Here is a 24725-nt window from a genome sequence, read left to right on the forward strand (position 1 = left end):
TTGAACTATTCTGATTCTTCCTCTGAAAGTCTAGTGACCTCCTGGGACATGGGGGCTCCTGGGTTGCCTGAGCCTGCAGGAACACCGAATTTCCATATACCTCTCTTCTGGTGCACGTCCGGGGACCCGCCCGTGAAGGATTCTGCCTGGGTGGGTGTCATTGTGCTCTGGTGCAGGGCAGAGTCAGAGTTGGTCCTGGGAGACAGAGAGAGGGTGACACTCACAGGAATAAGCCTCAGCCTGATCTACCGATGGCAGGCATTGTCTTAGTCTCCACCAGGGTCCAGGATGTGCCCCCATGGGTTGGGGCAGCATGTGGGTTGTTCCACCAGCTGTGTGATCCCAGGTCAGCGATCAGACCTCTCTGTGTCCAATTTTATTATGGTAGAATGGATTTAAAAACTGTTTCTTGAGGCAGGGTCTCATGTAGCCCAGGCTGGCCTCAAACTCACTGTCTAGTTGACCTTCGGCTGCTGATCCCCCGAGTGCTGTGACCACATGCACATGACGCAACTCGGAGTCACCGTCAGTGTTCGTGTTCTGGTCTCCTGGGCCCTCACTGTCACTGCTGTGTGCTGCAGGCTGCCCGGTCTGGTGGTCTGGCCTGCTCCAGGGCCCCCTGCCTCCACAGCCCATCTGTGGTGGTCCTGGGGCTGCACATGACTTCTGCTGTGCTCATGCTACAGACTTGAACTCAGGTCCCTGTGTCTTCCTGCTGCTCTGCTCTCTGTGGTATTTTAAAACATTTAGTTTTATTTCACACGCATGGGTATTCTGCCTTTGTGTATGCCTGTGTGCCTGGAGGTTAGCAGGGTCAGATTCCCTGGAACTGTAGACAGTTGTGAGCTACCATGTGGGTGCTCTTCCCGCACAGGTTTCTGTGGACCTGGGGATGGAACCTATGATTTGAACATGGTTAGGTGAGCACTCTACCTACTGAGTGCCAAGTCACAGCTTGGTCTGTTCTGAGAGTAGAAGCTGGGGATGATAACCCATGTGTAGTCCCAGCACCAGTGAAGATGAGGATGGCTTAGCCCAGGAGTCTGAGGCCTGCCTGGAGCGCAGGGAGCAACCGTGTTTGAGCCGATCATGCCAGCAAGAGAGTGCAGAGCTGAGAGAGCTCAGAAAAGTCTGATGACCTAAAAAGTGTTAGCCCTGACCACATGGTATGAGAGAACCGACAAATTGACCTCTGACTTCCATCTGTGGCATACATGTGCCCCACCCCACCCCCAAAAAACCAGGTGTAGAGATCACAACTGTAATCCCAGTACTTGGGAGGCTGAGGCAGGCAGATCTCTGTGAGCTCAAGTCTAGCATGGTCTACAAAGTAAAACCTGTCTCACAACCAAACCAGACCAGACCAGACCAAACCAAACCAAACCGGCCTTGGATTGTAACCCAGGTGGCCAAGTGCTCCTCTGGTATCCACAAAGCCTTGGGTTCCATCCCTAGCACCACATAAACTAGGCATGGTGACACGGGCCTGCCATCCCAGTGGCTAAGGCTGGAGGGCAGACACTTAGTCCCCGCCTGACATGAGTACCTGAGACCTGCCCAGAGGAAAGAGCAGCAGACATGTTATTTAATACCATCATTATCCACGGACCATGACCTTGGGAATCCACAGGGCAGTGAACCCATGTCTCCCAAAACCCTGACACACATCACGCTAGAACAGCGTTGGCACAGAGCCTTCACGTCCTCCCAGAGCACTGGACGGGACAACACACTGTGTGCAATTACCGTATTGTTATTTTCAGGATTCATTTTATTTGTGTGTGTGTGTGTGTGTGTCCATGTAATGTACACACGGTTTCCTTGGAGGTCAGAAGAGTGTGTCACAGCCTCTAGATCTGGAGTTACAGGTGCTTGTGAGCCACCACGTAACTGCCACCGAAACCCAGGTCCTCTGAAGGAGCGGCACCTGCGGCCTCAATGCGCACCTCCCACTGGCCTGGAGCTCAGAGATCTGCCAGCCCCTGCCTCCCTTCCCCAGCTGCTGCACACGGAAGCAGGGCCCTCACACATGGCACATGATGCCTGCCACAGACTATTTACAAATGTAGTTTCCATGGAGGCGAGTTCCAGGCTTCGTGGTGAATACCTTTGTTCCTAGCCTCCTGGAGGCTGAGGCAGGGGAACTACTGGAGCCCGTGTAGGCTGAAGTGTGTGTGAGAGAGCTTGTCTCATTATAGAAGCAAAATAACGTGAAACAGGTGAAATGCACCACTGACCATTCAATTCTGAAAAGAAATAAGAAATACGGAAAGCAGAGAGAGGGGGAAGACAGGAGGAGGGATGAGGGGAAGTGGAAGGGAAGGAAGAGGAGAAGGAGAGGAGGAAAGGAAGAAGAGGAGGAAGAGGAGGAGGAGAAGAGGGAAAACGAGCCTCTGAAGGCTCTGAGGCCATGTTCTCCAAAATTCAGAGTTGATTTCTGGGATCTTTTGCAAGCATCTTGCTCACTTTTCAGTGACTGTGCTTTGCATGTGATAAAGTGTACAGTACCCCTCCCAGAGGCCAGGTGCCCCTCCACTGACCTCCTCCAGCTGGTGTCCGCAGGAGGTGAGAGGTACACGGTACCATAGGGGCAGCTGTCAGCGTGAACAAGTTAAGGAAACCTCTGTCCCAGGGAGCCTGGCACACAGCCTGTGGCACTAGGCTGCTGGGGGCTGCTGGGGGCCGCTGGGGGATGCTGGGGGCTGCTGGGGGCCACTGGGGGCTGCTGGGGGCCGCTGGGGGCCGCTGGGAGTGGCACCTGCTCCCAGTGTGTGCTGGGGCCAGACCTGTTCACTTATAACTCAGCACCATTCTCCCAAACCATTCCAACAGAGGGCCTGGACCTCAAGCTGGGTCCCAGATGCCTTAGGGAGGCCAAGTTCAACTGACCTCTTCCATTGCAGCAGCTCCCAGCACCAAAGTCTTAGAGGTAAAAGGCAGGGAACAGGCAGGCAGTTCCATCCTGCAGACTTGAGGGTAGGGTGAGAGTAAACAAAAGCCATTCTAGTGATGGGGATCTGGCTGGGGCAGCCAAGTTAGAAGGGGGGCCCTGGCAGGTGTTCACCCTCCAAACAACAGAGGCTGCATTTATGTGTGGAGTCCCTGTCAAGACCATGCTTCCTCCACTGAGCCACGCCCACTTCCTGCAGCCCTTGGAAGCAGCATCCCCATGGTTCCTGGTGGCCCAGCCTCTGTGGTTTGGGGTCACTCTCCCTAACTTCTCTCTGTCCCACGTCTGGCTCCAACATCCTGTGTTGAGGCCTTTCCCCAGGTTTTCCTGGTCTGGTGTCCACAGGCAGCAGTGTGTGCCTGTCCACCCCATCCCCCGCCCCGTACCCTCCCAACCCACACATCCTCTCCGAAAGGATATCTGCCGCCCATGCTTGTCTACTGACAGGGGACGGCGGTGTGGGGAGCCGAGTCTGCCACGTTCACGATATACTCTGTCCACAAGCCCATGATGTCGTGTGGTCCGACTGGTGTCCAGGCCTGAGGACTGGAACGGGGTCTGGGGAAGAGGATGGGTCAGGAACTGGACTTCAGAAAGGCCACCGTTTAAGGTTCCCTAGCTCTACCCTCGGAGATCTCTGCTCTGGGGACACACTTAAACTGTACTCCATAGGCATCTCTGGCAGCCCACCTCCTGCTGAGCCATGGGGCTGGGGTGCAGAAGCCAGCAGTGCTATCCAGAAAGGGCAGGAGACACGCAGTGCAGCCTGCATGCTTGGGCCAGATAGGGCTGCACAAGCTCTGCTGGGTGCCAGGGGACAGATGACTGAGCAGCTCTCCCCAGCTGGCCAGGTGTAGACAGGCCTCCACCCTCTCTTCAGGCCTGGCTGGCCTCCTGTCCCCACCTACGTCATCTCTGGAGGGGCCTGCCAAGAGAGGCCCCCAGGGCTTCAAGCCCAGAGCTGCTGTGGGGCCCACCTGGCCCAGAGCTTGTTCCCAAGATGATCAAGGCAGAGCCCAGAACCGGTCTGGATTGAGCCGTGGCCCCCTTTCCTGCTCCCACCCTCAGCATCTCAGCCAGGCACCTCTGAGAGCCAAGTACAGGCGCCTTCTGGGGCTGTGGTGTGGCTGATGGGGCTTCTTACCAGCACCTGGGCTGGCACAAGGTTCTAGGCGAGCATTGGAGTTCCCAAGGCTGCCAGAAGCCTGTCACCATGTTAGGATGAACTCAGCTGTCTGTGCCAGACCTGGACATGACTTATCCCCATGCCTGCCTGGCTACCTAGGCCCTGGGCCCTTCTGTCCCCCAGGCAGAAAGCAAAAGCCATTCTGATATTTAGATAGGTTTCCCTTTCACTTCTTTTTCTGTGTGCCATCAAGGCTGTCTGAGTGGCCACCACCAAATCTGTGACCCAGAAGACCCCGTGATGTTGTGCTTGTCACATTTTTGTTTGTTTGTATTTTGGCTGTCCTGAAACTCACTTTGTAGAACAGGCTGGCCTCGAACTCAGACTTTTCTACATTTTTACCCATAAAAGGCAATGAACCCCAAGGATGGCCATGAAGTCATCTGAGACAGCTAGAAGGGAAACTGAGGTTGCTGCTACCCATCTCTCTAGACTCTGCCCCTGCATATTAGACTCCTCCCATCTCTCTGCCCCCATCAACAACCAAGTCCTATCCTGCATACTGACCACGTAGACTTCTAGACCCTAACAAGCCTTCCAATCCCCGCCCACTTCTCAGGCCCCTCCCAGCTCTTCAGCTCTACATGGGATCCAGCTCTTGGGGATGAACATGCTTGGGGGCCTAGACCATGTAGCCTGGGGCACATGCTTAGATTCTGCTGTAACATACACTAGAATATGTGCACAGGACATCTGTCCAGGAAGGAGCCCAAGGGTCCTCAGGGACTTTGAGTAGCACCCATACATACTTCCCAAGATGGGGGCATTGAGGCCGGTTCACCTCAGGTAGGCAGATGGAGGAGGCACGTCCCAAAGAGCCACGGAGAAAACTGTGGACCACCCACACCAGGTCAAGGTCTTCCAGGCTGGTGCCAGGTGAGAACCTCAGTGTGAGGCTCAGTTACCAGAAACACTGAGCTGCAGCCAGAGCTACCCACCCCCAAAACCTATTACACTAAAAATGCAAAAGCCCAACACTCTGAATGCCCACTTAGGTGGGCATTTGCACCTTGGGCAAATGGGCTCATTAGGATCCCCTGTGCCCTGGGACTGAGGAGTTCAGTGTGATACCCACACAGGGTTAAATGAGGGGTGCTGGGGTGCTCAAGGAGAAGGAATAGGAACTGGGGGATGATGAACTGGGGCTGCTCTGCCCCAGAGAGCCAGTGACTTCAGTATGCCAGGGAGAGGACGACTCTGGAGCTGGTAGCTCTTGGGGAAACGGCTCTTCTCAGACCCTTAGAAGCACTGTATGTGCCGGCTGAGGGCCTTGTCCGCACCCCCCCCCCCCGCCTCTCCTGAAGACTGGGATCTGGAGAGAAGACACCAGCCCTTATTATTCTGACAGCAGCCTGTGGCCTGAGGGAGCCATGCCGGGTGTGCGGCTCTGCCAAGAACTGTCTGCAGACAAGTGGGGTCAGGCGGCAGGGGCTTCCTTCTGAGAACTGCTGGGCTTGCAGATCAGTGAGGTAGCTGGAGCCAAGCCCCCAAGGCCCCGAGCTCTTCTCAGGGCCCCCCAGCCCGCTGGCAGGTGCAGCAGCTGCTGAGTGTTGTGAGTGGCTGGGGAGGGGGAGCGTGAGGGGTGGTGACGGTGTGTGCGCTGTGTGCGCTGACTCCGGATCGAGCTCAGGGAAGCTGGCTAAGGCTGTTCCCCTCTCCTGGGCCCCAGGAGACTAGGGGAGTATTTAGGAGTGGGTAGCTGGTCTCTGTGAATTGCAGGGGACAATGGCACATGTTTAATTTAGGGCGTATGGTCCATCTCCTGTTGGCTGACCAGCTGTCCCTGAAGTCTGTATTTGGAGTAGGCCCCAGAGTGGGACACAGTTGAGACAGGAAGACCGAGTGTTACCGAGGAGGGCACAGAGCCAGGGGAACGGGGGCTCACCTGGAAGGACAGGTCCATGCTGCTACTTCCAATCTGGTTCACGTTGGGCAGGGACCCGCCATAGTACTGGCCACGGCTAGGACCCAGCTGGAGGTACTGGGACTTCTGCAGTTGAAGCTGGAAAAGCAAAGCCACCAGCTGTCACCATGCAGAAGGGGACACGTTCTCAGTACACCCCATGGAGTATGCCGAGGATTTAGCTGGTGGGATCCAGGGACTGCAGTGTCCTTTTGACTGAAGCTCTACAAAAAGCAAAACCTAGTGCACCCCGAGCAACCCTCCCTGACTGAGACCGTGCACTCTAAGGAGCTCCTGACCATGAACTTGTAGAGTCGGCTGCCTGGAACCATGGGTGTACTAGCCATTGGGAAGCCTCTTTCAACGGTGGAGTATTGGCTAGCTCTATCTGCCTGCCTGTCTGTCTGTCTGTCTGTAAAACAGCTGCCTGATGCCCTAGCCTCGGTCTAAGCACTTGGGGACCCTGCCTAAGCCTAAGCCCACCCCTTATCTCCCTGGGATTCTGGAGCTGACATCTGTGAATTGTAGGGGACAGTGGCAGATGCTTAATTTGGGGGAATGGCCCACTTTCCTCATTGCCCAGGGTCCTCAGTGCCCACTTCAGCGTGGTCAGTCACAAGGAAAGTACTGTCTGCTCTGGCTGGGCCTGGTGGTTGCTAGGGTCTGGTACTGTGTACACAACAGGGGCTGGTTCTCAGTTCTCACAAACGACTCCTGGCAGCCCAGACTTCCCACCTCTCTTCCACACCAGCCCTGTTTCCTGGGAAGGATTTGGACACTGGATGGGGGAAGCAGGCTCCAACTGGCTGCATGCCCGGCTCGGCCAAGTACCTCGCCCAGGTAAACAGCTGTTTCCTGTGAGCTACAGTGGAGGCCAAAGGACGAGGAACAAGCCTGGTACCTCTGCTGGGCCTGCACTGGGAGACCCCTGTGTTCTCCATGGATGCCGGCTGGTCCCACCCACATGCTTCCCGCTGACTATGAAATACAGAAAGGGTCTGTCGAAGTGGCTCAGCAAGAAGGGTGCTTACTACCAAGCTTGACAACCTGAGTTCAGTCCCTGAGTACTAGAGAGAACCGACCTCGGACCTCAAATACACTTTGTGTGGGATTTTACCCAAGTAACTAATTAAAAATATAAACCAAGCCAGAATAGGGGTGCTTCTTGGGGTGAGGTTCACACAGTGCCTTTTGCCCTCCTTGTCCAGGGCTATGTGAGTCTCACGGGTGGGTCTCTGTCCTGGCAGCCCTGTGCTGACTGGAACAACAGTGTACGGTGTGTGTATGTGCACAGATGCTTCTTAGATGGACAGAGCCACAGGCTCTTGGGGCCTGGGGATCAGGGCAGTGCACACCAGAGCCATTGGGCTCACTGCTATGTGTGGGAGCAAAGAAAGCCTGGGGTTTGGGGGTCTGACTGGTTAAGACACTCAGGGCTCCCAGGCCTGACCATACAAATCTCTGTCCTGCCCACCCTGCAGCTGTTCTGCATTAAGGCTGGTGTGGCAGGGACTCCAACACCCCTGGGACAGCCATCTTGGGTGACACAGAGCTGCACAGGAAGACAGAGGCCCAGCCTGTACCCCTCTACCCCAGGTGACCTGGAGACCTTCAGCATGTCTGCCCCGACAGCATACAACTGTGGCAGGTCACAATTCATACCTGTCATCCTAGCACTCAGGAAGGGCAGGAGGTCAAGGCCAGTCTGAGAGTTTCTGTCCCTGTGATGAAACACCATCACCAAAATCAAACTGGGGAGGAAAGGGTTTATTTTGCTCACACTTCCATATCATTGTTCATCACTGAAGGAAGTCAGGGCAGGAACCTGGCTGGAGGCAGGAGGTGATGCAGAGGCCATGGAAGGATGCTGCTTACTGGCTTGTTCCTCATGGTTTGCTCAGCCTGCTTTCTTACAGAACCCAGGACCACCAGCCCAGGGACAGTCCCACCCACAACGAGCTGAGCCCTCCCCCGTTGATCACTAATTAAGGAAATGTCCCACAGGCTTGCCTACAGCAGTCTTATGGAGTCATTTTCTCAACCACCTCCTCTCTAATGACTGTAGCCTGTGTCAAGTTGACATAAAACCAGCCAGGACAGCCAGTCTGGGCTACATAACAGCTGTATGGAGCAGGGAAGAGTGGAGGATTTCTGTTAGTTTAACCTCCATGGGGAAACCTGGTAAGTCTGAATGTGAACTAAACAGCAGGCCGAGGCCAGGCCCTCCCCTTGAGGGAAGCACCACAGCTCTCCTTTAGAGCAGTGACAGCAGGAAAACCTCACCAACCAAATACCAATGTGCCAAGCCACCCAAGAGCACCAAAGAACCAGCACAGACGGGCCGGCTAAGAGACAAGAAACTCAAAGCCCAGGTGCAGAGAGACGACAGGCGAGGTGGCACCCCAGCCCATCAGGATTCGGCTTTCAAGAGCTGTTCCTCCAATTCAGCCGGGAGCACCCAACGCTTGTTATCAAGACTTGGTCTCTGAAACAAGGGTGAGAGGTGGGCTGTGCAAGTTGGTGGGTCCACAGCTGGCCAGGCGGGCTCTGACCCCAGACTACACAGCGTGCCCTTACACATGTGAGTGGCTGGGTGGGTAGGTAGGTAGATAGATAAACAGGTGTTTTGGAGAAGAGTCACTGTGTACCTGGAACTTTGAGGCAACCTGGCATCAGCCTGACTTCTGATGATGCTAGACTCTGGACACTGAAGCCATCCATGACAGTGGCTACTCAGCCGGAAAGACTGAACCCCAACAAGAGCCCAGATGCCCTGGCAGTATGGCTGTGCTGGCACATACTGGTGCTGGCAGGATGGCCATGATCCTCCCATGGCATGGCGTTGGGACAACTGAAAGGTTTAAGTCCTATCCTAGCCCTGGAATAAGCTGTAACTCTGAGTCAAAAGTCCCCGGAGTTCTGAACCTTCAGGGAAGACAGTGAATGTAGGGTGATGAGATCCCAGCCTGCACCCTGTAAGCCCCATCTCCATGTTCCCACTACGCTGTGTAGACACAGAGGATGTGTACAGGTGCAAACTGACATGTATGTGTTGATGAGCCACAATCCCAGGGTGAGAGCATGTGAATGAATGGATGAGTTCATAATTCAGTCACGAGTGAGCAAGCACACGGATAATAAGTGTGAGGAATGAGTGGGAGATTCTCGTGTTCACTTGGAGCTGCTAACCTCCAAGTGCCCATCAGCACTCCTGAAGCCACACAGCATCTAAAGCAGTAGTTCTTCCCCCGTGGGTCCCCTTTGGGGACCAACAACCCTTTCGCAGGGGTTGAATATCAGATCTCTTGCATATCAGACATTTACATTATAATTCATAGTTATGAATTAGTAATGAAGTAATTTTATGGTTGGGGTCAAAACATGAGGAAGTATATTAAAAATCTGCATCATTATTGAAGTCGAGAACTGCTGTTCTAAACTGAAGCCACTTGTCCCTGATCCTCAGGCCACACCTGATGCACCCCCCCACACACACACACAGATGCTAACAGGAGGTCACATCAAAGCCTTCCGGTCCTACAGGTCAAGCCCAAGTCAGGACCCCCAGGTCTACCAACAGCCTTCCCCACGACTCAGAGCCCACCTAAATGGACAGTAGGCAGGCACTCACACTTTCCCCACGGCTGGCAATCCTCCTGCCTCAGACTGAGTGGGAGCCGCAGAGAACACAGATGGTACAGCTGGAGGGCTTCAAGTACCATTCTTTTGCACCACCGGATGCCATCCTAACCGCAGAAGCGTGCTCATCCCTGGGCCCTCGGCAACCGTTGGCCATGAGCTGGTCTACACTCTTGGATAGTGAGTTTGTGGCAGGGAGTCCCTGAGACCTGGTCTACCAGTACCTGTTGTATTCAGAACCAGCACAGGTGAGCAGAACCTGTCAGCCTGGCCTCATTTCCTGCCTGCTGGCTGCAGCCTTGAATCCTTCCAGAAAGCCAGCCTCTGTCCCTGCTGACCTTCAAGCCATGTCTGACCACTGGAGTCAGGGTGGGAGGAGCCCCTACTATACCTTACGCTGCTGTCCTGTGGTAAGACAATAGGTGGGCCCCAAAAAGTTGATGAGTGGAGGAAAGCCCACCTCACACTATGGCCATGTTTGGCACATCTTCAGACAAGGCATCTGGAGGGGTGGCAGCTCGATAGAGCATCTCGGTGTTCACTGAGCCCCTTCACCCTAGGGAAACTTGAAGTGGAAACGTAAGCGTCCTTTGGAAAGTCCGTCTGGTGCTGTGCTGCACTTTGGTGCCACTGTGTGAACTGGGGCTGACTGGCAGACTGATGTCAGCTGAGACCAGGTCCCGGGAGGGCACGTGATGTTTGGAGAGCGCATATGAAGGACTCAGTGGCCACCGACAGACTGAGCGTGCGCTCGTGCAGCTCGCTGCGCAGTGCTTATGGGTCTCACGTCTTCGCTGATCTCTGCTTTCCTGAGAGAGGCCCAGCTGAGAACTTCTGACATTCCTGCTGGTCTCTCCTGATGACTCAAGCCGAGGCTGAGGCCTGGATGTTCCTGTTAGGTTGTGCCACTGCTTCTGTCGACCCAGTATTTCCCTGAGAGGCTTCGTGGATGGAGCTGCCATGCTGACCCGAGAACTGAACTGCCCATCTCCAGATAACATAGATGGGAGCTGCTCAAAAACCCTTCCTAAACAGGTCCACTCCTTTCCTTCCCACTACCACTAGTGGGCAGTGGGCTAAAATGAGGTTAAAACACTTAAAAACCACCATTAGAAATAAGGTTAAAAAATTAAAGTTACAGTAAATCCTAGCTGTATATGGTAAGGCTGGATTACAATCCAGCAGCACAGGCTGGTTAAAGCCATGGGCTCCCCTCCCCCCATTCTCCTGGGCTCCTCCTTTCTGTCTTGTCCATCTACAAACTCCAGGCAGCCTGGCAGGAGGGATCATGGCTCCGATATCTCAACCCATGCTGAGGCCTTCTATGTTCTGACCTCAGTTCTTGTCCACCTCTCTCTTCCACTCACACTATCTGTGGGCCCTACGTTCAGCAGCCCCCAGAAAGACCACTACATCTTTACAAGAGCCCACAGAATCCCCCAACTCCCTAAATGCCGCTGTGATGCGTCCCATAGCTTGGTGGAATCAGGTGTAAAGTGGAAACTTGCGGTTCCTGTGGAAAGTCAGTTGTGTTGGGGTTTTGCTGGGGCAGAGGGTGTGAAGCAGACACAGGTGAAAGGACACCTGATGTCAAGAAGGACACAACAGATGTGGATGACGCTGGGTGGGATTGGTGTGCCTTACCATTCCTTAACTGCCATGTTTGTCCTGACTTCATAGAGAGAAATGAAACAAAAATCGGGTGGGGGTGGTCTGGCGGCTTCTTGCTGCTTCCTCGGATCTGGGGTGATTGGCAGAGTGATGTCAGCTGACACAGATTAACATGAGTTTTGCTAAGACAGACTCACGTGGTGAGACGAGACCCACGGGAAGACACTTGCGGGTCCTGGCGGCTCCTGCTGACCTGTGCTCATTCAGCTGAGGCCTGGCTGTTTCTGCTGGGTCATGCCACTACTGCTGACTCATGTTTGCTCTCCCACACTACTGAGCCAGACTCCTGACATCCTGACAGTTGGAGATTGGAATCACCCTGAACAGGTCCACTTCCCCATATCCTACTAACCTCTCTTTCCACTCCCTCTGGAGGGCGGTGGGCTAGGAGGGAGGTTAAAGCATTTCGGAACCCTTCTTAAAAGTAGGTTTTGAAAAACTGAAGCCTACATAGATGTTTCAAGTTCTGTGCAGATGTTTCCAGAAGACTGAACAGAGACTCCCATAGCACCTCCATCAGAGAACGGCCTGAGCACTGGAGTTTCGTGTCCACAGAGCTCCTGACACCTGACTCACAGGCGCTGAAACAGTCCTGGGATTTGACTCTCACCTTAACCCAGGACTCACCTTGAGACTGTATTATAAAACATATGATTTAGTCAGGTATAGTGGTACATACCTTTACTCTCAGCACTTAAGAGGCAGAGGCAGGTGGGTCTATGCGACAGAGGCCACCATGGTCTACAGAGAAACCCTGTCTCAAAAACAAGGCAAAAACCAAGTATTTTATTTTTAATTACATGGGTGGGTGTCTGTGTGTAGGCATGTGTACAAATACCAGGAGGGGGCGCTGGACTCCCTGAAGGCTGAGGAATCCCGGCCCTTTGCAAGAACAGCGCTTATTACTAAGTCTGGCACCGCCTCTGCAGCCCCTTAATTAAGGACTTTACTTCTGCATGAGGTCACAGCCCCTGCCTCTGAAGCATTAAGATGCACTGCTAGGGAGACACAGTCTACTCCCCTGATGGACAAGTCAAGCCTGGGAGAGAGACAGGGCCTGCCTAGTTAGGAGGGAGATGAGCATGGTGGGATTGTTCACCTCTCCTACTGCAGACGGAGCACCTCCTCAGTGGACTGCTCAATACAATCATCCCTCTGGCTAATCTCCTTTGGGTGGGCTGGCCAGAGTATTATAAAAAAAGCCACTGCTGGCCCTTTGCAGAGCCACTATGGGTAACTCCTGGGGATGGGACCTGGCAGGTCCCAGTTTTCCTAGGAGACCTGAGCAACCCCACACCCACTATCCCCTCCTAGCCTCAGTGTTCAGATGGAGTGTCCTTGGGCAGGCCAGGACTGCCTGTAGTCACCATGGCAACAGGCTGGCCTTGTAAAGAGATTAAAGGGAACAGGCCAGCTGACACTGGGATTCTGTCCTGTGAGAGACTAGAGTGGGAAGGAGTAGGAAGGGGAGGCCACAAAAGGGATACATGTTCCCTGCATGTCTCAGCTTTCCCCTTTGCTGGCCTGGCCCTCTGCTCTCCTCAGCCTCACAGCTCTTCTATCAGATAAGCCAGCAGCAGCTACCCCAGGGCCTCTGCATGGAAACCATCGAAATCTCCCTTCCTCAGTTTACCATTTGAACCTCCCTGACTGAGGACCGTCTCCTGCCACACTGTCACCTCTACGGTAGCCAGGAATAGAGCCTGGAAGAGAAGCAGGGCTCAGACATGCAGACAAGACAATGCTTGCAGGATTATCCAGAAGAGCAGTTCTCGGGACCTTGAGTGGGGACACAGCTCCTGTACCTAGACAGGGCAGCTGCCCCTCCGGTAATGGGTGGAATGGGGAACGAGGCTCAAAGACTAACCATGGTCTTCCCAGTGCTAAGGCAGCATGCATCCCAGGAGAGGCTGACAGCACACAGTCCCAGGGGTCCCTACCCTCAGGCCCTGCAGCCTCTAACACAGACGCAGAAGAAGGCCAAGGGCAGGAATAGGGCCACCTACCCAGTGTGCTCTGAGAGAAAGAGCCAACCTCTCTGGATTCTGAAACACTACAGGAGGCAGCAAGCTCAGGGAAGGCTGGAGGAGATGCTGAAACGCAGGAGGCAGGTACAAAGACCCTGGGGCGGAGAGTGTGCAAGGGCAGGGACCTACGACAGCACCAGAGCCATGCCCAGATAGAGTCTACGACTCCTCCCTTACTGCACCGGACACCTTGACTGCCTCCCCTGCCCATGCTGCCCCAGCCCTGTCACCACCCACATCCCTAAGCTTTCCCCACAAGGCACCATCTGCTCCCTACAGCTAAGCCCTCAGATTCCAGAGCCAGGCTGTTGCATGCCATGGCCCCACACAGGGATCCCAGCTCACCAAGACCCTAGGTGGAGAAGAACCAGCCACTAGGCAATAAGGACTGGCTGCTACAAACAATTTCCAACAATGGGAAGGGAGGGCTCCAGGGTGGCAAGGAAGATGGGGACAAGAGCTGTGACCTTTCATCCAATCCACTCCCCACGTTTCTCAATGAGTCCTAATAGTTTGTGGTCCCCTGTGGTATTCCAAGGCTTTGCAGCACCTGCCCTCCAGATTCTCCCCTCCCTGCTGTGGATGGGAGTCAGGACCCATACAAGCCACTGGGGACCAGCACCAACCTCACGTGGGCTCACCCTAGGAACCCTTAAACTCCTTCTCTGCTCCCATGAGAGTCTAAAGGAAAGGGTCCTCGAGCCAAAGTGCCAGGATGTATTCTTCTTACATGCCCTACACTAGCTTATCTGGTAGAAGGGCTGTGGGGTTGAGGAGAGCAGAGGGCCAGGCTAGCCAAGGGGAAAGCTGAGGTATGCACGCATCCCTTGACAAACCCCACCTGAGCACAATCCAGTGACCTAGAGGCTTAAGTGTGACAGTGACAGAGACTCACAGGGTAAGAGAACCCCCTCTGCAGGGACAGCCTGGTGCACCTGGAACAGTGTATGAGGGGCTCTGGGATGACCCACCTGCACGGAGGCCAGTCCCTCCTCATCCTGGCAGCCCCGCCTCTGCTTCCCATCTCTCTAGATGTTCTGGACATTTTTTAGCCCCACAGTTATGCGAGATGTAGCCTTTCACATCTGGCTTCTGTCATGCCCTGTCCGTCTGGGGTCCATCTGGCCCACTGCATACCCCGGGACGGGCACACAACGTTACTGTTTATTTATTCCTCAGATGATTGACACTAGGCATGGTTTTCCATCTTTCAGCGGTCAGGTATAATCTGTGAACCTAAGTGTGTACATGTGTGCTGGAGCCCCTACCTGAAAATCCTAGTGTACACCTGGAGAGGGAGGGAGCCGATTGCTGCACACTGGGGAGGGAGCTATGGTGCTGCCTGGCAGTTCTGGGCCCCCTGGCTGTGGCGTCTTCCCCAGCAGCTGCATGTGTCAAACTCCCACAAGCTTGAAGCTTCCAGCCTCACCTCCTCCCCAACACTTGTTCCTTTTTGGGTCTCTTTGTTTTCACAGTGCTGGGGGTGAGCCTAAGAGTAGAAGCACACTAGACAGTGCTCTGCCTGACAGGATCTCACACTCAAAGCAATCCTCCTGCCGCCTCATTTTGAACACTGGGGGCTACAAGTATGCACCATCCACTATGCTTTTTATTTTTATTTTTATTATTTTATTTAAATTGTCCCTGTGTCTGTGTGTGTGTGGGTGACATAGGGTCAGAGGTATCGGATCCCCTGAACCCCTGATGAAGTGCTGAGAACCAAGTGTGGTTCATGCAGGGCAGCAGACACTCCTACAGTCTGATCTCTCACGTTTATGAGACAGTCTCATAACCTGGGCTGGCTACCCAGCTGGTCTTCAGACTTTTTAATTCTTAAAAAGCCAAAGGTTCCAACTCTTACATTTGGGTTGTTTTTTGTTTTGTTTTGTTAATTAGAAGTATTTTATTCTTGAGACAGGGTCTTACTGCGCAGCTCTGGCTGTCCTGGAACTCAATATATAGACCAGGCTGGCTTCGAACGCAGAGATCCGCCTGCCTCTGCCCCTGAGCGCATGCCTGGCTCATTTGGGTTCATGTGTCCTCTGCTGTGATGTTGTTGGGGTCCGGCTGGGTCACCAGGATGACCTGGAACACTGAGGGCAGTCTGTCCCCAGGAGGAAATGATGCCCGTTGACAGAATCAATAGAGGACACAGGCATGTAGGTTCCAGGCTGAGTCACCACAGCCCCCGGGTGGGCCTCCAGCCTCCCCCGTCTCTGCAGCCCACTATAAACACAGACTCAAGTACACAAGCGCGGTGGAGCCTCGGAATGCCTTTAATCAGGCTCTGCAGCTCTTGCCAAATTTCCAGACCCGGGAATGAGCGGGTCTGTGGCGGGCGGTGCCGGCTGTTTCTCCAGACAGTGGTGGAGGTTGGACACAGGCACTCGGGCCCAGAGCTGTGATGGGTCCCTTAGGGTCTGTGCACAACAGCTGTTTTTGTGGGGCCCTCCTTCCTTCACAAGGTACCCCAGCCCTCCACATTGGCTAAGTGCCAATTTCTGGGTGGGGGTCTCACAAAGCAAAGAGACATTTCTGAGTCCTCAGTTTCGAGTAGGGAAACTGAGGCACCAAGGGGCCACAGGGCAGGAAGGAGTCTCTGTTATAAGCCAGCCTGTTCCAGAAACCTATGGGGGTGTCTTGTCATCTTTCTGGTCTGGAGTATTCTATGGACACTAACAGTTGTACTGGGACCAGGGGTGCACACCTTTAATCCAGAACTGTGGAGGCAGAGGCAGGTTGATCTCTGTGAGTTTGAGTCCAGTCTGGTCTGCAGAGAAAATTCAAGGACTCTTAGCTAGGGCTACACAGAGAGACTGTCTCAATAAACAAAAACAAAAAACAAAACAAAACAAACAAACAAAAAAAAACAGTTGTACTGCAGACTGGAGATGGAACTCAGTAGGTAGAGTGCTTGTAGCTCAGTAGGTAGAGTGCTTGTAGCTCAGTAGGTAGTGCTTGTAGCTCAGTAGGTAGAGTGCTTGTAGCTCAGTAGGTAGAGTGCTTGTAGCTCAGTAGGTAGAGTGCTTGTAGCTCAGTAGGTAGAGTGCTTGTAGCTTAGTAGGTAGAGTGCTTGTAGCTTAGTAGGTAGAGTGCTTGTAGCTCAGTCAACAGAGTGCTTATCAAGCATGCACAAAGCCCTGGGTTCTATTCCTAGCACCACATACAGCATGTGTGTTGGCACACACCTGTATCTCAGGAGACGGAGGTAGAGGGATCAGGGATTTGAGGTCACCCTTGGTTTCACAGACTAAGGTCAGCCTGGGGTACACGAGACCCTGTCTGCAAAAACAAGGACAACGTGGAAAGCCTGGAATACCCACATACCTTAAGTCTTCAGGAATGCAGCACCCACAGTCTGCTGAGACCTGTGGGAGTGCACAGCACAGTATGGTTCTGCAGGGTTTCCCACCCGAGCTCACCTGTGCTAAGGTGAGGGGTACCTACCATGGAAGGCAGCGGGAAGCTGTGGGGCAGTGACCACACAGGGTTTCTAGAGTAAACAGGCTTGGGGACTGGGGCCCCCACTAAATAAAATCGTGTCCTACCAACAAACACAGCCACCCAAGTCTCCAAAGGTAGCTGGGTTAAAAACTGGGGTCTCTGCAGAGTAAGCTAAAGGTCTGAAACATGAGGCCTGGACTGAAGGAGAGGGTGTGGCCAGAAGCCAAGGGTGCCAGGATGGCCAAAGTCACAAGCCAGTCACAATGGAGCCCCGTGCTGCACAGCAAGCCCACATATCTGTGACCTCATCTCATGGTGATGTGGGCTCAGCAAAGGCCCAGAGTTACCGGAAACAAGCCAAGGGGACCCTTGGGAGATGTGCAGGGAAGATGGCTGGGTGAGGAAGAACAGGGTAGAGAGTAAGGTGCAGAGGGCAGTGGTGACCAGGACCTGGGCAGCCTAGCTCCATGACAGTCCCAGGGGTGGAGAGGAGGGCTGTGGACTCAGGAAGCTGCCACAGGCTGGACTCTAAGGACCTCAGGCTCTCTGGATACAGACTGTCTGTGTGCTGTGGGTGAGTGTGAACTTCTGTAAGCCATGGTGCTAGAATGACTGGCATGTGTCACCACACAGCCCCGCCTCCGCATGTGTGTCTGTGTGTGTGCATGCCTGTGCAAGGGTGTGCTTGTGTGTGGAGGCCAGATGTCACCTTCGAGTTTAATTCCTTTAGGAGACATCCCCTCATTTTGGGAAAAGGCCTGGAAGCAAGGTCTCATGTAGCCCATGCTGACCCTGAACTCATAACTCCCCCACGTTCACGCCCTGAGTGCTGTGATGACAGGCTTACAGCACTATACCTGACAGCAGGTTTTAGGTTTTTTTTTCCTTTTGGGGTACTGGCATAGACCACAAGGGGATGTGGGCAGTGGGGCTGAAAGGAAGCTGGGTAGCCTTTCTGAAAATGCAGATTTTTCTAGGTCTCTGTGGAGGTCACTGGGACACAGGAGGGCCCAGCTATAACCAGACTGAGTAGAAAGAGGCAGTTGGCCATCAGCTGGGGCTGGGACAACAGACTCATTCGGGTTCAGGAAAATTATAGTCTTCATAGCCAAGCCTTCTCCTTGACGGGCTCCAACTCTAGAACCCACCACCTAGGGGATCAAGACAGAGACACAAACAAGCCTTTCTGTGGACTCAGGCCCAATGTGGACAGGGCGGCCTGGTTGTTCCTCTAGCATGCTCTGCTAGGTTAGTTGTGAGGGTGTGTGCTTGCGGGAGCCTTAGGGCTACACATCCTCCCATGTCCCCTCCTGGATCTTTACACATCATTTTTGCATTTTTTACTTGTTTCCTGAGGCGGCATGGGAAGTCAGGGAAAAACAGGAAGGGGTCAGTTCTCTCCTTTTATCTATGATCCTGGAGACAGAGCTCAGCTTTGCAGGCTGGGTGGCAGGACCCTTCACTCGCTAAGCCATCTTGCCTGTACCCTGCCCCCCCTTAAAGACAGGGTCTCTCACTGGCCTAGAGATCCCTGACTAGAGCAAGTGCACTGGCCGGAAAGCTCCATGGAGCCTATTGTCTCTGCCTCCCACTGCTGAGGTCACATGAATGCCATCTTGCTCGGCTCTGACCTGGTGCCATGCAGCCCCGAGTGCTGGGGTAGAGGCACACCCCCCACCACATGCCCAACCTGTCCTCTCGCTCTGTGCCTCTCTGACAACCCCCAAAGCAGGAGACACCAACACAGAGCTCCAGCCATGGAGCTGCCTACAGGACGCAGAGGCAGGCTGCGCCTTAGAGACCTGGCGTCCACGTGTGTAACTGAGACGGGCTAGAGGGATGTGTGTGCAGGTAGTGGTGTGGGTAAAAGACACATCCCCTCCGACTATAGGAGGCCAGGGCTACTGTGGCCTTGGCAGCAGTGTGTGGGTGCTGTGTTTTAGAAATCCTGTTCAAAGCTGGTATCGGAGGCACATCTGTCACCCCAGTACTTGGTAGTTAGAGAAAGGAGGTGCAGGAGTTTAAGGTCACATTCTTGCCTACAGAGTAAGTTCAAGACCAACCTAGGCTACATGAGACTCCGGCTCCAAAACAAATAAAGGGGGGATCCTTCAAAATACAAATAGGAGTTAAAACTGTGGGCACAGTCAGGTGTGGTGGAGCACACCTTTTATCCTAGCACTGTGCCAGGCCAGCCTGTGCTGCACACTGAAACCCTGTCTAACAACCAAAACCTGGTACCCTCACCTGCATAAGCAGAGCACTACTGGGGCAGATGGTCTTCAGATACACATCATTAGGTAAGAGGCTCTGAAAGGAAGAAGGGGGTCAGCAGGCTGTGTCAGGGGGGTAGGGGGGTCAGCAGGCTGTGTCAGCAGAGAAGGGGGGTCAGCAGGCTGTGTCAGTGGGGGGGTGGGGGGGGACAGCAGGCTGTGGGGGGGATGGACAGCAGGCTGTGTCAGTGGGGGTGGGGACAATCCTGCTGGCCCGGGCCACTAACAGCCAGTTGGGGCAGAAAAGTACCTCCTAGCCTCTGGAGCAAGCAAAGCAGCTGACCTGTGGTCAAAGACTTGTCTCCTGAGCCAGAACACATGGCTGTTGGTCTGTTGGTCTTAGTCCCTAGGTTTGTCTCAAACCTAGTCCCAAAGGCTGCAGGCCTCTGCTCTGGCACACAGTGAGAGTGTGTGTGTTGTGTGTGTGTGTGTGAAATATGACTATTTGAATGCATGCAAATGTATATGTGCATATCTTAATGTGAAGAAACGTGTTTGTGTTTGTGAGTATAAGCATGTAGATGTGTGTATGAACACATGTTACATGTGCATATATGTGCATGTGTATGTTGCACTGAGCAATGGGAGAGTGAATGGTAACTGTACTAATTTGTGCTTTAGCTCCCTGTGCTCTGGAGTGTGTGTGTGTGTGTGTGTGTGTGTGTGTGTGTGTGCATGCACATGCCTCAGAGGGCTAAACTCTGTAGCAGTTAAACTTTAAATCCTGCCTGGAAAGAGTAACATGATGCCTCAATTGGGATAGGGGCTCCCTAAATCTGGAACACACCAGACTGATCAGGCTAGCCTCAGACTCAATGGTCACTTGCACCTGCCTTCAAAGGCTAAGATAGACTATGCACCACCATGCCAAACCCCAGGCCCTGGGCTCAGAGAGATGCTCAGGTAAGGGCAGCTGGGTGCAGGTGAAGGAGGTGGTGACATGCCCCCTCCCGGCAACACGGTCGGTCCCCACATTGCTATGCCGTATCGCTGGGGTCATGGCTTCCCTGAGGGGCGATGGAACCACAGGGAGATAAAGTGGTGATGGCCTCATTACCCATGGCCCAAAATAGCTAGAATGCTCTGCATTTCAGGAGTGCTCAGCGGGTTACGTAAGAACTCAAGGTTAGGGTGGGGCTGCGACCCCATGGGAACCTCAAACTCAGACTTCCACAGGCCCAGGTCTCAGGACCTGGCCAGGTGGGATCTCACCTACGTTTGTTTGGAGCACACCCTGGCCAGCAACCCTGTGATGCTCGTAATGGAGGACGGTGGGACCAGCACTCACACTGGGCAGAGAAGGCAGCTCAAGCCACACAGGCCAGGCCAGAAACAAGAGATGCCCAGCACCCTAAACCCCCACCCCAAGCCTTCCCACACCCTTGAGCTCTCCTTGGGCTCCCAAGACAAGTCAGCCTCTGGTCCCAGCCTGTGCCATTCCAACACCCAGCTGTCTACACAGCCTTATTCTAGGCATTCCCATCACTGCTGTGGTGCCCACTCCATCACTGCTGTGTGGTAAGGTTCGAATGCCCTAGCTCTCCTTTTTCTTTTCTTGCAACACCAATAGGTTTCTGTTCTGTTAAAAATGAAGCCAATTTGCTCAGAATGTCAACACATAAAATATAAAATGACCAGTATTCCATTCCTGCGGACACAGAGAAGACACAGAAACAAATGTTCATGGCGCCTTGGCAAACGGGCAAGAAAGAGAAAGCCCAGTTCCCAACAACAATGTGTGACTAGAAAAAGACTGGGGTGTCGGAATATTTGTCAGCCCTGAAAAGGGGATAAGGCTCTGACATACTACAAGGGCAGACCTAGAAAACAAGCCACTGAATGTCAGAATAGGAAATAGGATCATATTGTGTATTATCCCAAGATCCATGCAAACCCTCAGAGCAAGGAGGCTGCCGTGGGCTGGAATCAAAGTGGCTGCTAACAAAGAAAAGCTCTCCTTTTAGAGGTATGGGATGTTCTAGAACTAGGTGGAACTTAACAGTCACACTGCAGGATAAGCGTACTCAATGCCACAAAACATAGCTTCAAGAAGCATCATCAAAATTAGCAAATAGAAAAATGAGATTAGGGCTGGAGCGATGGCTCAGTGGTTAAGAGCACTGACTGCTCTTCCAGAGGTCATGAGTTCAAATCCCAGCAACCACATGGTGACTCACAACCATCTGTAATGGGATCTGATGCTCTCTTCTGGTGTGTCTGAAGACAGCTACAATGTACTTACAGATAATAAATAAATCTTTAAAAAGAAGAAAGAAAGGAAGGAAGAAAGAAAATTGAGATTCAAACCCAGTCTTGCCCTGGGGCTGATGGAACCTAGACGTCTAGGGATGGGAGGATGGGTGGAGCCCTGCCTAGAATCCCCAGTAAGGAGCTGGGGCGTGGCTCAGGGGTGGAGCTCCTGCCAGAATGTCTGGGGCCCTCAGGTCAATCTTCAGCAGGTTCTCATGCAGTGACCAGGAGGAGCCTAGACTTTCCTACACTAGCACCATTTAACTGGAAAGCCACCAAACTTCCTCCCAGGAAATTTCTGAAACTTTCCTGTTCACTTCCAAAGGGAGACATGATTGAAACATCCTTAGCCCAGGATGGCGGGGACCGACGAGACCGCTTGGGCATTTCTCTCCTCCTACCATGTGTGTCTTGGGGATCAAACTCCTGCCGTTAGACTTGGCAGCAAAAGCCTTTACTCACTGAGCTGTCTTGCACCCCAATTAGTTTCTGTTTTGGGTTTTAGTTTTCTGAGATGGCTCTGGCTCTCAGAAACGGTCATTGTGGGACTCGCTCTGTGGACCAAGCTGACTGCAAACACAGAGATCTGCCTCCTGAGTGCTGGGATTGAAGGTGTGAGCCACCACTGCCCGGCTAAATTATTTTTAAAAATTAACTCATGTATCAGAATAGTTGGGTTTTGCTATACCACCAGGATGGATGCTGGGGTCTGGAATGGCGGGTGCTTATCGGCTAGCTCCCACTAACACTTCTGGGGATGGGAGCAATGGGTCCCCTAGACCCTGGGCTGAGGTGACCCAACAGCTGCAGGCTCAGGTCAACCCCAGCCAGAGCCGAGGCCCAGGGGGTCTCTAGCTTTCCTCTGAAGGCTGAATGCCACACAGAGTAAAGGCTAGCGTGGAGGCCAAGCTCAGGCTCCAGCAGGATGCTGACCAGCAGAGATGCCCAGCACAGCACCTGCAGAGATTCTAGAACAGGCCTGACCACGGCTTTGTTAGGAGTTGGGGTCACCTGCCACCAAACTTGCCACCAATTCCTAGAACCCACAGAAAGGTAGGAGGGAACCGACTATAAACTTCCACCACATGAGCACCACAGTGCAGTAACCCTACACAAACCACGGACACACAACTGTGCCAAATTAAAAGGAATTGTGGAAGGGCCATGGGGCTCTGGAGAACTGTCTAGACTCTCGTGGAGGGAGCAGTGTGCATGCCCAGGGTCTCCTCTGCACCCTTCAGCAGCCTCTTTGATTCTTTAGGAGGCCTGGCAGGAAGCAGAGGAACACACAGCACCCAGCAGGGGAAGCCAAGCTCACAGCTCACACACAGAGCAAGCTGCAGCAGTAGGGCTGAGCAACTGAACAGGCTCAAGGTGGAAGATAGATCCATCTGAGGAACTAAACAGAGATACACAGGAAACAGTGCGAACAAAAGACCTGGAGTCACAGCGTGAGTGTACTGAAGGAGGGGGCCGGGCCCCTCCATAAGCAAGGAGATGGTGGCGGTCAGCTCTGGACTCCAAGAGGCCAGGCAAGCCACAGGAGGCTCATCCAGATGAGACATAATGAGCCCCCGTCATCTCTGGCAGAGATAGATGAAGCAGGTGAAATGTAGACAAATGGGAGATTCTCAGGCACGAGGATGCCTGGCCAGGGTAGCAAGGATATGGGGACCCACCTTCCCAGGGATGCAGCCCTGCAGGCTCCAGTTTCCTAGTCTCTGTCACCCACACAGCAAATCCCTGTTCCCTAACAGCAACACCTCTCTCTCCATACCCAGGTATAAGCCTGGACCTTGAGGCTACAGCCCAGGGAGTCCTGTCCTGGCTCTGTTCCCGTCCTGTTCTCTGTGACAGCAGATGGCACCTGCTGTGGCCTGGCCACCCCGTGAGATGATGGACTCGTACCAACGTGTGTGAAGTATTCAGACAATTGATTCCCAATTATCCTCTGACTTTTACATGTGTGCGTGCCCCCAGCAAATTATCATTAAAAATCAAGCCTTAAAAAGTTAAAGGCATGGGGCTGCAGGCCTTTAATCCCAACACTCAGGGGACAGAAGGAGGCAGATCTCTAAGTTTGAAGCCAGCCTAGTCTACAGAGCAAGTTCTAGGACAGCCAGATTTAAACAGAGAAACCCTCTCAAAACAACCAACGAAACAGAGACAATCAACCAACCAACCAGTGCAGAACCAACAATAGAACACTCTGGCGCCAAGACACTGGATGGGAAAGAGCAGCATTTGTGCAAAGGGCTCTGAGAAAATCGGATTTTCACAGAGAGAAAGGAATCCGGACAGCTTTAGAATCCACACTAAAGGACCCAGGTGCAGCCGGTTCAGAAACTGCAGACCTCAGAGGCAGGTGGCCAGCCAGCACCCCAGGAATGCAGGAGTAATGCAGGCGCAGACACCAAACTCAAGCAATAAAAACAAACGGGCTGGAGAGACGGCTCAGTGGTTAAGAGCACTGGCTGCTCTTCCAGAGGACCTGAGTTCAATTCCCAGCAACCATATGGTGGCTCACAACCATCTGTGATGGGATCTAATACCCTCTTCTGGTGTGTCTGAAGACAGTGACAGTGTGTTCACAATAAATTAAACAAATAAAGTGCCATGGGTGAGGTGAGAGGAGCCCAAAGGGGAGAAGTACGCTTGCAAGTGCCTCTGATCAGAGGTGAAGTGCCTGGGAACTGGGGAATGGGGCCCTCTCAAACTCCTGGGTGACAGTGACTGTGGCAGCTGCACGGCAGAGTGGCATCGGATGACTTAAGCACTAGGTTGTGCTGTGGCAGTCAGGCGTCTGAGGCAACAGGATTGCCATAAGTTTCAGGCCAGTCCGGTCTACAGAGGCTGAGTGTGGTGGTGCACATCTCTGACCTCAGTACTTAGGAGGCTGAGCATCCGTAGTCTAAGGTCAGCCCCACAACAAAACTGCCTTCACAGAGGAGAAACTGAGGCCCAGATGGTATGACCACTTTAGAGTTATATTTAATGGGCTGCATGTCGGCATAGTGGCAGAACTGAGTTGAGTATTCTCAGGCAGGCGTCTGTTTGCAAGGTTACTACTTGGCCTAGAAGACCAGAGTTGACAGTGGTTGTACACTCAACTAGTCAGCACACGGCCTGCCAGCACCCTGAGGACAACCAGGGAGCAGGGCCCCTGAGCTGTGGACCTCCAACCATGGCTGCTGGCAGGACCTCTCTCCTTAGAAAAGCCAGGAGCAAACAGCATTTCCAGGTAGATATACACTGTGCTCCTGCAGTGTGCCTGCTGAATTCATCACACACCTGCTGAGTGCCTGCTGAGTACACCACACACCTGCTGAGGGCCTGCTGAATACACCACACACCTGCTGAGTGCCTGCTGAATTCATACACA

General features: G+C 53.4%; 1 protein-coding gene across 2 annotated transcripts in view; it reads right to left on the bottom strand.

Annotated features, from left to right (window-relative positions):
• CRTC1 (CREB regulated transcription coactivator 1) overlaps positions 1-24725 on the bottom strand; it is a gene marked incomplete at its 5' end in the record, with an annotated part of 52650 nt that overhangs the window by 20345 nt on the left and 7580 nt on the right. For both annotated transcript variants that reach the window (XM_080928651.1, XM_080928650.1), the window contains 4 exons: positions 101-195; positions 2541-2602; positions 3371-3508; positions 6022-6138. In XM_080928651.1, coding sequence (XP_080784777.1) covers positions 101-195; positions 2541-2602; positions 3371-3508; positions 6022-6138 — 412 coding nt within the window. The remainder of the gene's footprint in view (positions 1-100; positions 196-2540; positions 2603-3370; positions 3509-6021; positions 6139-24725) is intronic.

This window comes from Micromys minutus (genome assembly GCF_963924665.1).
Source record: "Micromys minutus genome assembly, chromosome: 14".
NCBI classification, from domain to species: Eukaryota; Metazoa; Chordata; class Mammalia; order Rodentia; family Muridae; genus Micromys; species Micromys minutus.